At 39.7% G+C, this 16,565-nt stretch overlaps 1 protein-coding gene across 1 annotated transcript in view; it reads right to left on the bottom strand.

Annotated features, from left to right (window-relative positions):
• Positions 1-12,710, bottom strand: part of CHST9 (carbohydrate sulfotransferase 9) — a 255,525-nt gene extending 242,815 nt beyond the window's left edge. The window contains exon 1 of the mRNA XM_003406345.4: positions 12,477-12,710. Within this exon, the coding sequence (XP_003406393.2) occupies positions 12,477-12,597 (121 nt within the window). The 5' untranslated portion in view covers positions 12,598-12,710. The remainder of the gene's footprint in view (positions 1-12,476) is intronic.
• Between the last annotated feature and the right edge of the window lie 3,855 nt (positions 12,711-16,565).

Below are 16,565 nucleotides of genomic sequence, written 5' to 3'. Positions count from 1 at the left end.
ACTGGCCCTTGGGAGGAGTTGGTCAGGGAAAATAATTCAACTGAGTGACTTTTAAAATAAAATGTATTTTCATAAGCGTATGATTGACAGTAAACATAAAGTCTTTCCATGTTGAAAATATCGTTGCCATTCAGGTATACAAAATTACCCTGGGAGAAAATACAATTTCAACACAGTGACATCACAATCAGGATGAATAGCCTGATTCTGGAGGAAAAGGATACACTCTCCATCAGGCTTGGGAGAGAAAAACTACACCAATCCAGTCTAGAAGTGAAGCTTCATATGCCAAAAATACACAGCAGTGCAGAGAAAGAGAGCATACTTAGTTTGAAAAAAGCAAGATGAAGTCTCAATAGAAACAGCAGAAGCATGGAGGCCAGCCTGCTTGAAAGAAGCAGAGGCAAGTGACTGAGAAAAACGCAGTAAGGTGGCTTCACTTAGTCTGAAATCAGAATCTTGTAGCTACTACTTCTTACTTTCATACAAACACGAAACCCATAAAAAAAAAAAACCCATTGCCGTCAAGTCAATTTCAACTCATAGCGACCTTAGAGGACAGAGCAGAACTGTCCCATAGGGTTTCCAAGGAGCGTCTGGTGGATTTGAACTGCTGACCTTTAGGTTAGCAGCCATAGCTCTTAACCACTATGCCACCAGGGTTTCCCATGCAAATACAGGAGGGTTAAAACATAACCTGGGACTACTAAAGTTTATTGTGCTTTTGAAAAAATAAAAAATAAAGGGAGCCATCTGTTTTGGCTCTCTTGCCACTGATAATAGCATGTAGGATTTAAACAGAACCCTGACCTGCATAATGTTCAAATCACTAACCAAAAACAACAGTGTTTTCAGGCAAATTATGTGTGGGACCAGAGTCTTACAGACCCTGGATTAGGGACAATGATATTTGAAAAGGTGGGACTATAGCTATAAATAGCTATAGTTCATGATAATTTACATCTAAATAATTGACCTTATGAGTCCTATAATAAATTCAGATGTTGTTAGTTGCCATCAAGTTGATTCCAACTCATAGCGACCTTGTGTATAACAGAAAAAAATATTTCCTGGCCTGCCCCATCTTCATGATCTTTGGCATGTCTGAGTGCATTGTTGTGGGTATTGTTTCAAATCAGACATGTTCTGTTGTTATTCAAAAGTTTTCACTGGATGTAGACTGCCAGACCTTTCTTCCTAGTCTGTCATAGTCTGGAAGCTCTGCTGAAACCTGCCCACCATTTGTGTGTAACCCGGCTGGTATTTAAAATACTGGTGGTATAGTTTTCAGCATCATAGCAACACGCAAGCCACCACAGCACAACAAACTAGCAGACAGGTGGTGGAAATTCATATACCAGAATTTATTTGGTCTAAATCAGAAAGAAACTGGTAGGAATCAGGAAAAAATTATAGGTTAAAAAAAAAACCTTCTGAGTTTAAGGTAAATATATATAAAATAAGTTATTATACAATATAAAAGTTACCAAATAATAGCTAAGAAATGATTGGTCTTGAGTGAAAATGCTCAGAAGTTGTTCAGATAGATTTTTATAATATGGGATAAAGCCTGGGAACAATTTCAGGTTGGAATGGTTAAGGATAAATTTGATTCCGGAAAACCCCAAGAGGAGAAATAAAAATGTAAACTATTAAATTCAATCTGTGTTGACTTTTACTACTTTGCATATTTTAAAAAATGTGTATATAAATTTTCACTACTTGATATGGGTTTTCATTAGACATGTTATTTCTAACACAGAAGGGATATAGAGTAAGTGTTTTGGGATCAAGGAGATGGCCTCTTTCATGAAATGGGTAGTGTCTGGGGCTTCATTCTCTGTGGAATAATCAGGCTATCCTATGGAAGAAGGATGAGCCTCACAAAGTGCCAGGAATACAACTAGGACAAGTAAGCAGAAGTTAAAGACGCAAGTTCTGTTAATATGTAGAACTTTCAAGAGACGCTTGCTTTATAGAGTGGATATCATGGGAAGCAGAAAATTCTTTGTCCCCAGAGTTACTGAAACACAGGTTATGTGGTCGTTTGATTGGGATGTGAGAAAGCTAACTGAAACATTATTTATCCTCACAAGAGATATAACTGAGCACCTACCACATATTATATTCCATGGTATAGAACAGCGGTACTGTGGTAAATAAGACAAGGTCTCTGTCCTCATAGAGCTCATAAAACAATAGAGGCTATAGACAATACACAAGTCAACAGGTAATTACAGAAGTCTATTGCTGGTGCACTAATTCTCTGAAGAAAATAAACAAGAATCTGTGAAAGAGAAGGAAATCCCTGAGTAGTACAAATGGTTAAGCGCTAGGCTACTAACCATAAGTTGGAGGTTTGAGTCCACCTAGAGGTGCTCCTTGGAAACTCTATGGGGCAGAAACTCTACTCTGTCCTGTAGGGTCACTAGGAGTCGGAATCAGCTTGATGGCACTGGGGTTTTTAGAGGCACCTTGGAAGAAAAGCCTGGCAATCGACTTCTAAAATATCAGCCATTGAAAACCCTACGGAGCACAGTTCTACTCTCACACACGAGGTCAGCAAAGAGTGAGAATTGATGGTGTGTGTGAGAAAGAGAGAGGAGAACTGGAGGTGGGGTGACCAAAACAGACCTCTCTGGGGAGGTGACATTTGAGCTAAGCCCTGAGATGAGAAGGAACCTGCCCTGGAGAGAGCTGAGAGATGGGTGTTCCAGGCAGAAGCCACAGCACCTGTGAGAGAGCTGGTAGAAGAACAGAAGGCAGGGCCATGTGACTGAAGCACCGTGAATGAATGGAGGATGGGGGCTATGGAGGCAAACAGGCTACATCCTACACAGCTTTGTGGGTCCTGGGTCCTAGGTTGTGTTAAAAGGCAATGAGATATAATCGAAAAGTTGTAAAAAGGTAGTAATGCAATCTGACTTGTATTTTTAGAACGGGACGCACACACACACTCACACACACACTCAGTGACAGGTGGTTGTACAAGATGATCTTTGGACTCTTTTCTAAAGCTAAGATTCACTCTGTCATACAAAAGTTGTACACCATGCCTTTTGGTATTTGGCAGTAAGCCTCTTATCTAGAGAAAAAGCATAACCAAATTGAAATGCAAAAAGTAGCTGGAAAAAACCCCAAACCCTTCTTGTGATTTAGCCTCATCATTCCTGCATGTCCTTCCATAAATGGTTGTCCTGCTCTGCTCTGGTCCTCTGTGCCCATCCTCCCCCGGCCCCTCTCCACTCCTAGTGCTTCTATCCAGTCAGCAATTCCATCGCTGACATGTAATGATTCTGTTCTCTTGGTCCCAACTCCCTATTTGCCCCATAATGGTGGGCTTGTCTCCTTTCTGTCACAATAGATGATTCTTTTGTACTAATGCCTTGGCCTGGACACAGGACCATTTTCTCCTTTACAATCCCTAAGACTACAGCCTCCTTGAGAATAAGGATTATATCTGGCTCACTATTATGTCCCTGTATTCCCCACAGTGCTTGGCACCTCCACATGTTAAATCTTCAAGGAATACGGTTGAATGAACAACCACTCGCAGCTTGTGAAAATGTGAGATGCTCCCAGACCCTTTCCCTGCACTCAATCCTATCATTCTCCTTGCAGTTTCTACATTGGGACACCTGAAAGGTCTGGGCCACTTGGATTATCCCAACTATTTTAACCAGAACTGGGCCTGAGCCTTTTTTCCCTTAATTAGGCAAGGCGCAAGCTTGAATTGTTTTCCTGAATTGCGCCTGACTCTTAAGTGCGATAACTCAGAAAGAACAAGTCTGCAGAGACTGTGCATCGTTTCCAAGATTATAATAGCCCACATTCAATGAGCACTACAGCCTGCCAGTGCTATATGCTAAGCACTTTGCAGGCACTGCAGCTTGTAATTCTCACTGCAACCTTATGTGGAAAACAGTATTATCCTTATCTTACAGATGAGGAAACTGAGGCTTAGGAAGGCTAAGTGATTTGCCCAGGGTTACACAGCTAACAAGTAGAAGATCTGAGATTTTCAAGATCCCTCTAAATGTAAAACCTGTCCTCTTAATGACCAATTTTACCCTTAACAAAAAAATTCCCAAAATAAAAGTCATAATAATACATCAACATACTGAAAATTAACACAAACGAATGGATAATGTAATTGATGATGGTGTTGAAAAATAGGTGTTATTATGGAACTCTCTGTGTGTAATTGGCTAGAGTGTAATTTCTCTTTCACACAACTTTCTTCTTTATCTTCAGTAACTCCTTCCCTAACCCTTTATTAGCATATCAGGCCATATCTAAGTTTTTTTTTAAATTTATTTTTAAATTCTAAAGCAATTTCTTTTGATAGAAGAAACCCAGGAAAACTAGGGAGGCTTAGAAAAAAGTTGATATTTTATTAGATTTGTAAAGGCCTCAAAGACAGGTATGAGAGGAATACAAGTGTTCTCACATGTAACTGAAATATGTACAAGATCAAAACCATTCGGATTTTTTAAACCTGCACTGCTTATAAAGAGTCTCAGCAACCAAAACCAGCTCATCTTCCAAAAAGCTTTGAGTGACAATTCTAAAGTATCCAAAAGACAGACGTTCCAATTTTTTTACTGAAAAACAAAGCACACATTTCAGATATTTTCTGACTTAAAAAGCGACTGCTTTAAAAATGCTTGGTGTTCCCAATATTATTTGAAACACATATAAAATACATAGGTACCTGTTTACCTAGGAAACTGCCAAATTACACACCACATCCTGAGCCTACCATAAGGGAGAATTCTGGACGGAAGCAGTCTTGCCGAAGAAAAATACAGCTTTTCTTCGGTGAAACAGTTATGATTTTAATGTTTATGCTCATTATTATAAGGAGTTGATGAAATCTTATATAACCCATTGAAAATATATCAAGAATCAGAAAAAGTACTTATGACAAATTACAAATAAAAATTAAAGGGAATAAACAGTAAATGTTTTACCTAGCCAATCTTAACCACAGAAAAATGATTTTCTAACGCTTGGAAAATTTAAGCCCAAACGAAGTATCCAACTTACAGATGTTACGTATCTATGAACATGTGTGTTGCTTACCAAAAAAAAAAAAAACCAAACCCACTGCTGTCGAGTTGATTCTGACTCATAGCGACCCTATAGGACAGAGTAGAACTGCCCCATAGAGTTTCCAAGGAGCGCCTGGTGGATTTGAACTGTTAACCTCTTGGTTAGCAGCTGTAGCACTTAACCACTATGCCACCAGGGTTTCCTGTGTGTTGCTTAAGTTTACTAATTTCAGTGATTTTTAAATCATCTATATTAATACTATTTTTTGGATTGACAAAACTATTTTATCTGCTGTTTTTGGTAGGAAATTTATTTAGGATCCATGAGGAACAGGAAAACCTGAGTACGGGTTATACTTCTAAAACTCTCAACTTTGTGCCTTTGGGCAAGTCACTTAAACTTCTTGAGTCTCAGGTGCTTCAGTGTACTATACTATGTGGTTGTTGTTGGGTACCATCAAGTCAATTTTTGACTCACAGTGACCCCATATGACAGAGTAGAACTGCCCCATAGAGTAATCTAAGCTGTAATCTTTATAGGAGCAGATAGCTAGGTCTTTCTCCTGTGGAGTCAAGTCAACTGTGTGGGTTCGAACCACGAACCTTTCAATTAGCAGTGCAGTGCTTCGCCTTTGCACCACTAGGGCTCCTCACCATAGGGGTATAATAATATTCACTTTTACCCCACACACAGGTGAGGTGTAGGAGACAGGCATGGACTTTGGAGTGGCACAGCCTGGGTTCAATTCTGAGTGTTTCCTCTGAACCAAGGCCTCCACATTTGAGAGCTTAAGTCGCTTATCCCACTGAGCCTCAGTTTCCTCATCTGTAAACTTAGAATAATACCCACCTAGTAAGTTATGAGGATTAAAGAAAATATATGGAAGCAATGGAATTTATTAAACTTTCAATAAATGGTAGCTACTGATGTGTGTTGATGCATTTTGTAAAGTGTATCATATATGTAATGGATTCTATGATTTGACTATTTCTTCAAATATCATGTAGCTACTGACTAACATATGAAACAACTACATTTCTCTCATGCAGTAGTTTGAATGTATGAATATATTTTCTTTTACGTATCTGAGCCTTGCTGTGATACTCATCATGTGAGACTATGACATTTGCAAACCTCCCAGTAAGATCTCTTTGATTTTTCCCACTTTGATGCATTCCTGAAGTCTGCAGTGAGTTTTCAATATGTTTACTCATTCTTCTTTTCATTCATTCAACAAACACATACTGAAGCCTTACTATGTGACAGGTTCTATGCTAGGAGTTATATTTCAGTGCAAGTTAACTTATATATCTTATAACAGATGGTTTCGTTGTTGCTGTTGTCAGGCACCATTGAGTCAGTTCAGACTCATAGTGACCCTATGTACAACAGAACGAAATACTGCCTGGTCTTTCACCATCCTCACAATCATTGCCATGTTTGAGTCCATTGTTGCAGCCACTGTGTCAATCCATCTTGTTGAGGGGCTTCCTCCTTTTCGCTGACCCTCTACTTTACCAAATATGATGCCTTTGCCAGGGACTGATCGTTCCTGATAACATGTCCAAACTACATGAGATGAAGTCTCACCATCCTTGTTTCTAAGGAGCATTTTAGCTGTACTTCTTCCAAGACAAATATGTTCATTCTTCTGGCAGTCCATGGTATATTTCACATTCTTTGCCAGCACCATAATTCAAAGGCATCAATTCTTCTTGGTTGTCCTTATTCAATGCTCAGCTTTCACATGCATGGGAGGCAACTGAAAATACCATGACTTGAGCTGGGCACAACTTAATCCTCAAAGTGACATCTTTGCTTTTTAACACTTTAAAGAGGTCTTTTGCAGCAGACTTCCCAATGCAGTACATCATGTGATTTCCTGACTGCTGCTGCCATAGGCATTGATCGTGGATCCAAGTAAAATGAAATCCTTGACAACTTCAATATTTTCTTCATTTATCATGATGCTGCTTATTGGTCAACTTGTGAAGATTTTCGTTTTTTTATGTTAACGGCTATAGTCTTTGATCTTCATCAGTAAGTGCTTCAAGTCGTCTTCACTTTCAGCAAGCCAGGTTGTGTCATCTGATTATCGCAGGCTGCTAATGAGCCTTCCTCCAATCCTGATGCCACATTCTTCTACATACAGTCCAGCTTCTCAGATTATCTGCTCAGCATACATATTGAATAGGTATGGTGAAAGGATACAACCCTGCCACACACCCTTTCTGGCTTTAAACCATGCAGTATTCCCTTGTTCTGTTCCAATCACTGCCTCTTGGTTCATGTACAGGTTCTGCATGAGCACAACTAAGTATTCTGGAATTCCCATTCTTCGCAATGTTATTTGTTGTCTTTTATGATTCACACAGTCAAATGCCTTTGCACAGTCAATAAAACATAGGTAAACATCTTTCTGGTATTCTCTGCTTTCAGCCAAGACCTATCTGACATTAGAAATGATATCCCTTATTTCATATCTGAATCTGGCTTGAACCTAGTGCAGCTCCTTGTTGATGTACTGTTGCAACCATTTTGAATTATCTATAGAAAAATTTTACTTGTGTGTTATAGCAACGATATTGTTTGATAACTTCTGCATTCTGATCACCTTTTTTTTGGAGTGGGCACAAATATGGATCTCTTCCAGTTGGTCAGCGAGGTAGTTCCCTTCCAAATTTCTTGGCATAGATGAGTGAGTGCTTCCAGCACTGCATCCATTTGTTGAAACATCTCAACTAGTAGTCCATCAATTTCTGGGGCCTCATTTTTTGCCAATGTCTTTAGTGCGGCTTGAACTTATTCCTTCAATACCGTCGGTTTTGATCACATACTACCTCCTGAAATGGCTGAACGTTGACCAATTTTTTTTTTTTTTTTCTGGTTACAGAGACTCTGTATATTCCTTCCATCTTCTTTTGATGCTTCCTGCATTGTTCAATATTTTGCCCACAGAATCCTTCAATACTGCAACTTGAGGCTTGAATTTATTCTTCAGTTCTTTCATCTAAATAAATGCTTAGTCACCACTCGTCTGTAAGTCTGTCATACTGTGGCGGCTTGCAGTTGCCGTGATGCTGGAAGCTATGCCACCGTATTTCAAAGACCAGTAGGGTCACCCATGATGGACAAGTTTCAGTGGCACTTCCAAAATAAGACAGACTAGGAAAAAGAATCTGGTGATTTACTTCTAAAAAATTGACCAGTGAAAATCTTATGAATAGCAGCAGAACATTGTCTAATACGGCACCGCAAGATGAGCCCCTCAAGTTGGAAGGCACTCAAAATACGACTGGGGAAGAGCCGCTTCTTCAAAGTACAGTGGGCCTTAATGATGTGGATGAGGTAAAGCTTTCAGGACCGTCATATGCTGAAGTGGCATTACTCAAAATGAGAAGAAACAGCTGCAAACAACCATTAATAATTGAAAAGCAGAATGTACAAAGTATAAATCTGGAAAAATTGAAAGTTGCTGAAAATGAAATGAAATGCTTGAAGATAGATATCCTAGGCATTAGTGAGCTGAAATGGACTGGTATTGGCCATTTTGAATTGGATAGTCGTATGGTCTGCTGTGCCAGGAATGACAAATTTAAGAGATTGGCATTGCATTTACTGTCTAAAAGAATATTTCCAGATCTATGGTTTCATTAAATACTACACATTATTATGACAAATTTTATTGGAGTAATATACAAAGCAGCACATACAGTTTATGTAAATTGTAATGGGATTTAAGAATAAGTTTTCACAATATGTTACATATCCTCCAGAAAATAATTGCATTCAACATCTTTTCACAGGGGTTACAATATAAAGTAAATAATTCAAAACATCTTCATAAATAAACCAAGGAATAGCATTTAAAAATGGAAATAATTTTTTAAATTATCATATTTATGATTTAGAATTGAATAATCTTTCAGAACAGATTCTTAAGGGCTTTACATCAAGAATAACTTTAAAACAGGCCCCTATTAGAGACAATTAAGAAATCATTCTTCTTCAGGTTTTACTTTAGCTTTCCTTAACAGTCATAAAGTACAGTTTATTCCTACCAATGAAAAATAACTGAATTTCACAATACCTGTATCTACGCATTTTTATGATGTTCTAAGATATTTCCTTTAATAATAACATCATCACATAAATATAATACAGTTTAACAGTAACTGAACACCTCCAATGTTTAGCAATTACAAAATGAATGATGAAAGTACAAGATAAGCATTTCTCTGTAGCAGAGATGGGCAAACTACTGCCTGACGGCCAAATCCGGCCCACCAGCTCTTTTTGCGAATAAAGTTTTATTGGAACACAGTCAGGCCCATTTGTTTAGATGTAATCCATGGCTGCTTTTGTGCTACACTGGCAGAGCTGAGTAGTTGCAACAGAAATGGCATGGTCTACAATGCCTAAAATATTTACTATTTGGCCCTGTATATATAAAGTTTTATATAAAGTTTGCTGGTGATGCCAACAGTTAACGTGCTAAACTACTAGCTAATTGACAGGGTGGAGGTTCAAGTCTACTCAGAGGAACCGCAGAAGAAAGGTCTGGTGATCTGCTTCCCAAAAACAGCCCCTAACAAACCTTCATTGCAAATGCCTTCTTTCACCAACATAAATGGTGACTGTACAAATGGCCCTCGCCAGATGGATCACACAGAAATCAAACGGACTACATCTGTGCACAGGGACAATGGAAAAGCTCAATATCATCAGTCAGAACATGGCCAGGGGTTGATTGTGGAATAGACCATCAATTGCACATATGCAAGTTCAAGTCGAAACTGAAGAAAATGAGAACAAGTCCATGAGAGCCAAAATAGGACCTTGAGTACGTTGCACCTGAATTTAGAGACCATCTGAAGAATAGATTTGACACATTGAACACTAGTGACTGAAGACCAGATAAGTTGTACAAGGACATCATACATGAAGAAAGCATGAGGTCACTGAAAAGACAGGAAAGAAAGAAAAGACCAAGATGGATGTCAGAGGAGACTCTGAAACTTGCTCACGAATGTCGAGCAGCTAAAGCAAAAGGAAGAATTGAAGAAGTAAAAGAACTGAACAGAAGATTTCAAAGGGCGCCTTGCGAAGACAAAGTAAAGTATTAAAATGACATGTGCAAAGAGCTGGAGATGGAAAACCAAAAGGGAAGAACACACTCGGTGTTCCTCAAGCTGAAAGAACTGCAGAAAAAATTCAATAGTTGCAATACTGAAGGATTCTACGGGGAAAATATTAAACGATGCAGGAAGCATCAAAAGAAGATGGAAGGGATACACAGAGTCATTATACCAAAAAGAATTAGTCGATGTTCAACCATTTCAAGAGGTGGCATATGATCAGGAACCAATGGTACTAAAGGAAGAAGTCCAAGCTGCTCTGAAGGCATTGGCGAAAAACAAGGCTCCAGGAATTGATGGAATATCAATTGAGATGTTTCAACAAACACATGCATCGCTGGAGGTGCTCACTCATCTATGCCAAGAACTATGGAAGACAGCTTCCTGGCCAAGTGACTGGAAGAAACCCATATTTATGCCTATTCCCAAGAAAGGTGATCCAACCGAATGTGGAAATTATAAAACAATATCACTAATATCGCACACAAGCAAAATTCTGCTGAAGATTATTCAAAAACGGCTGCAGCAGTGTATTGACAGGGCCTGCCAGAAATTGAGGCTGGTTTCAGAAGAGGACGTGGAATGAGGGATATCATTGCTGATGTCAGATGGATCCTGGCTGAGAGCAGAGAACACCAGAAGGATGCTTACCTGTGTTTTATTGACTATGCAAAGGCATTCAACTGTGTGAATCATAACAAATTTTGGACAACATTGGGAAGAATGGGAATTCCAGAACACTTAATTGTGCTCCAGAGGAACCTTTACATAGATCAAGAGGCAGTTGTTTGGACAGAACAAGGGGATACCGATTGGTTTAAAGTCAGGAAAGGTGTGCGTCAGGGTTGTATTCTTTCACCATACCTATTCAATCTGTATGCTGAGCAAATAATCCGAGAAACTGGACTATATGAAGAAAAACGGGGCATCAGGATTGGAAGCAGACTCATTAACAACTTGCGTTTTACAGATGACAAAACCTTGCTTGCTGAAAGTGAAGAGGACTTGAAGCACTTACTAATGAAGATCAAAGACCACAGCCTACAGTGTGGACTGCACCTCAACATAAAGAAAACAAAAATCCTCACAATTGGACCAATGAGCAACAATATGATAAACGGAGAAAAGATTGAAGTTGTCAAGGATTTCATTTTACTTGGATCCACAATCAACAGCCACAGAAACAGCAGTCAAGAAATCAAAAGACCCATTGCATTGGGTGAATCTGCTAGGAAAGACCTCTTTAAAGTGTTGAAGAGCAAAGATGTCACCTTGAAGAATAAGGTGCGCCTGACCCAAGCCACGGTATTTTCAATTGCATCATATGCATGTGAAAGCTGGACAATGAATAAGGAAGACCAAAGAAGAATTGACACCTTTGAATTGTGGTGCTGGCGAAGAATACTGAATATACCATGGACTGCCAAAAGAACAAACAAATCTGTCTTAGAAGAAGTACAACCAGAATGCTCCTTAGAAGCAAGGATGGCGAGACTGCGTCTTACATACTTTGGACATGTTGTCCCGAGGGATCAGTCCCTGGAGAAGGACATCATGCTTGGCAGAGTACAGGATCAGCGGAAAAGAGGAAGACCTTCAACAAGGTAGATTGACAGTGGCTGCAACAATGAGCTCAAGCACAACAACAATTTTAAGGATGGCTCAGGAACGGGCAGTGTTGCGTTCTGTTGTGTATAGGGTCGCTATGAATTGGAACCATCACCACCGCACCTAACAACAAGAACAACAACAACCCTATGGGGCACAGTTCTACTCTGATATACATACATGAGGTTACCATGAGTGGAAATCGACTAAAAAGCAACTGATGTTTTGGCTCCATAGTAAACATGTTAAAAGAATTTCCACATCAATTTTGAGGGTCATTACAAAATTAGGAAGGAATTCAAAGAGATAAGTTGCTGTAAATTCAGCTCCTTTTTGGTTTGTGGAGCCATGGGAGGTAGGATAAACATTGCACATTTGAGCAGACAAATTCTCTATAAGCAGTCCTTGCTGGGTTAATGGTTAATTGCTGCTCCCTTCCCAGAAAGCACAAGTTCCAAGCATTGCCCAAAGCTAACCAAGGAAATGCACACCCGAGTCATACAATCTTCATTTCTTTTAGGAGCTGGGAATTTTAGTTGGTGTCTTATTTTATATATATATTTGGGGGGAGGATGTTTCAGAAATATTGTGGTTTTCTATAGATCTATAAACATCACAGCTTATTAAATTGAAAAGTGTCATTTCTATTAAAATAGAAAAGTGTCCCTGAGTTACCTGTATGTTGTTCTTCAATCCAGACTTGCAGGTATATGAAGAGGAGCAGTCCTGCAACTCCAAATATCAGCACAGAAAGGAAGACTTGTTTGGGGTTCATGACCACTTCAGATGGCTGCATTTCTTCCCATTTCTGAAGACCGTATGATTTGTTTTCCCATAAAGTTTCAAACCTTTCTTATTTTCTTAAGCACCCATTCCATAAAGTGACCTAAAATGAAAAACAAAAATCCACATTTACCTGTTTATTGGCATTTCTTCCCAAATATGGTATAAGTATGCCGTGTATTTATAATACCCAAGACTCACATGAACTGTAAGATATTGAAGACAGGAAGGCTGTAGAAAACACCCCTAGAATGGCACTCTCCCACTGTATCCTTTTATCTTATCTAAGGCTTGTATTATGAGCCCTGGTGGTGCAAATGGTTGAGCGCTTGGCTGCTAACCAAAAGGCTGGCAGTTTGAACCCACCCAATGGCTTCATGAGAGAAAGACCTGCCAATCTACTTCTGTAAGATTACAGCCAAGAAAATCGTCTGGGGCAGTTCCGCTCTGTCATGTGGGGTTGCTATGAGTTGGAATCAACTTTACGGCACCCAGCAATAACAAGGGATGTACCTATTATCTTACAATTAATAGATAACACTCTAACATTTAATTAGGTGGAGTACAACCAGACATAAGCATTCCTATACTGTAAAGAAAAAGGCAGGGTCATGTTACCTTAAACAATATGAGAAAGAAAACAGAATATATTGCTGAAGAACAGGTTTTGAAAACATGTTCATACAATGTAGTAAAAATCATTTCACTTCTTAAAAATACATAAAGTTCCAAAACAAAGGTTTTAATCTTTCATTTCCCTCTCATGGAAAAGTAACAGATTTTTCCAACTTAAATCATTCAAAGGGATACAAGAGTAAATAATAAATTCGAAGTTCATGGGCCCCTCCTACAATAATATGAAATTACAGAAATCTTCCTTGGATGCCCAGCTAGTTTTTTTTTTTTTTTTTAAGAAATGTTAAAATTGTTTTAGAACTACCTCATTTAGTGTAAGAATAACCTTTTTCTTTTTTTAAGTTGCACCCACTTTTAAGAATCTGATGAAAATGTAAAGCCTCTACCTTAGAAAAATATGAACACATACAAAATTCTGCATAAAATGTCAGTATGTTCACGCAGCCCCACTGGAATCAAGGTTAAGAATCACTGCTCCCAGAGAACTGCAGGGAAGTATGCAGCTCACCCATGCGGTGAGCTCCATGGTCAGCAGCCTAGCTCATGAGGCCAAGGTCAGGGCTGTGTCTAATGCTGGCAGGACCCATGACTATGTCTCTGGCCACAGACCACATCTCCTTTTTTGGGTGACCTGAATAAGTGTTTTCTCAATGTAAGGACACTACTGTGTCTAAAAATTACCTTTTTTCCCCCACAAAGATGCTTCAAACAATTCTGGGAGAATACTGATTTAGCCTTGCTAAGAGGTGCTTGGTAAGGTGCCAGTTAAAAATTAAAAAATTACAGTGGGAAACTGCGAGCCTGAGTAAAAATAATCTTTAGCTTTTCTTGCAGAACCAATTTTCGACAAACGTTGGGTTTCAAAGGTCACCTAAGACGACAGAATTACAAAAGCATGTATTAAAGTAATTAGAGTGAATGCCTGATTTAAAAAATTCTCAAATAGTTAAAAGTTTTTATGCAGAACAACAACAAAAAGTTAAGAAGTTGTATTATACTTTTTTCTATGTCTCTTAATTATTACCCAGAAAGGGCTAGAGTAACAGCAGTGGTTTTTAGGGCCACCTGAGGCAGTTCCTCAAAACCCACGTTTCTGAGTCCCTTCAGGAAGGGGCAAGTGCTAACATTTCACTGGTGTTTTTGAGGATTTCAGAAACACTGGTGGTGTAGTGGTTAAGAGCTACACCTGCTAAGCAAAACGTTGGCAGTTCAAATCCATCAGGCACTCCTTGGAAACGCTACAGGCAGTTCTACTCTGTCCTATAGGGTCGCTATGAGTCGGAATCTACTCGACGGCAACAGGTTTCGGTTTTTTTGTTTTGTTTTGTTTTTTTGGTTTTGAGGATTTCATGCACATCGTCAACTTTGGTAGCAGAGGAAGTTTTTAAATAAGAACTAAGAGTATTACCATATTGCTTATTTTAGGGAGTCCCAGGGTGGCAAGTCAGAATTGACTCAAGGGCAATGGGTTTGTTTTTGTTTGTTTTTGATGGTGGCACAAATAGTTAAGCAGTTGTCTACTAAGTAAAAGGCTGGGGTTTGAATCCACCCAAAGGTGCCTTGAAAGAAAGTTCTGTTGATCAACTTCCAGAAGATTACAGCCATTAAAAATCCCACAGAATGCAGTTCTACTGGCGGTGTGATTACTTCTGTGTGCAGCCTTTCCAGCCACAGCCTGGTAACTCCCAGCCAGGTGATCGTGTGACAGGGTAACTGTGGCCTACCAAGGGGATTGGTCAGTTTTTCCTTAAAGAGAGCCGATTCCAGAGGAGAGGAGCCCACCACCAAGGAAGGAGAGACCAGCAGGAGATGGCATGGTGGGCTTCCCAGCCCATGAAGAGAGGAAGCTGAGCACCTTTGGACAGAGACTGAGGGCCAGGGAGACGCATGCCTGTGAGCACAGCTGGGAAGAAGCTATCCTGACGGAAGAACTGTATTTTGAGTGTTCCTGAGCCTGAATTTACTTCCCTAATAAACCCCATAATCGTGAGTGTGGTCTGTGAGTTGTGTGTGGCCACTGCAATGAATAATAGAACCCAGCAGAGAAGTAGAGTGCTGAGGGAGGAACAGTTGATGTCAGAGTTGGTAAAGATGGCAGAGAGGGAGGCACGTCTGACGTCCACCCCATAGGAATCAGCCTTAGGCTACTGATCTGGGGTCTCCTTCGCCCTTGTGAGGTTGGAAGTGGTGGGGAGGGGGGTCAGATACTGCCCCCGTGCCGTTTTTACATACTCTGACACACATGGGGTCACCATGAGTCAGAACTGACTCAGCAGCAACTGGTTTGGCTTTTGGTTTATCTTAGGATGCTATTTTGCTCTTGTATTAAATCAAAACTAAAATGTTACTGCCTTTCCAAACACATACAGCAAAGAACAGTTCCCAAGGGAGACTGGCTAATTGAGGTGTTCCAAGATTGAATTCCTCAAGGAGCCCAGTGAAGAGAAACCAGCTTTCTCTTCCCTTGACGCTGCCATTGAACAATGAACAGACACAACTCCTGGGTACATAGGAAGACTCAGACAGGAGGAAACCAGTTAAACAAAATCTACTACTAACAAAGAAACAGTTGTTTATAAGAAAGAGACTTTCACAATCTGTCTACATAATTAAAACCTATTCCAGAAGAGAGAGGATAGAAGAAAACTCATAAATCAGAACAGAGCTACAAACCTGTGGGAATGGTGGGTGTGAGAGCCAAAAGAAGTATTCCTTGGGGGGTTGGCAGAGGAAAATTATTACCTATGATGCTGGAAAAAGATTAAGAATTTGCCCTTCCTTTCTTCAGGAGCTGTTGCTATACTCTGCCATATCCTCCTGGGTGAGAAAGCAGTAGAAAACCCATAATTGTTGTTATGGCAGATGTGAGGAGGATTGAGTGATTAAAGCCACAAGGCAGAAAGGCAATCTGGTGTAAAACGGAGAGATATGTTTGATTTTTCTCCCACCTCAGTCCATTAACCCAAAGTTGGCGTTCAGAAATCGCTCTCATTAAACAAAGGTGAGGCAGTAGGTGCAGCAGTATTGCTTTAAGCAAACCTGAAGGTCAGTTGTGATGGGAAAACATACCTATTTGGAGATCATATATCCTCCTCCAAGCCTAGGGAAAAAGTGCAGACTGCCGAAGATTGAAATTACTTGGAATAATGCGGTTTTACATACAAGCATTATACAACATTTCGATGGTCAAAAGCTCTCTGTATCTCACACAACTCTTTCCTCTCCCCACCTCATAAACATTATACTTAAAACCCAAAATGTACTCAACCACGTGTTGTGCTGAAGTTGGAACCTCAATAACAAAATACAGGGAATTAATGATTTTCTAGCTGTAAATTCTTAGTG

Source organism: Loxodonta africana, chromosome 11 (genome assembly GCF_030014295.1).
Source record: "Loxodonta africana isolate mLoxAfr1 chromosome 11, mLoxAfr1.hap2, whole genome shotgun sequence".
Lineage (NCBI taxonomy): Eukaryota > Metazoa > Chordata > Mammalia > Proboscidea > Elephantidae > Loxodonta > Loxodonta africana.
This window is presented reverse-complemented; position numbering and strand designations above follow the sequence as displayed.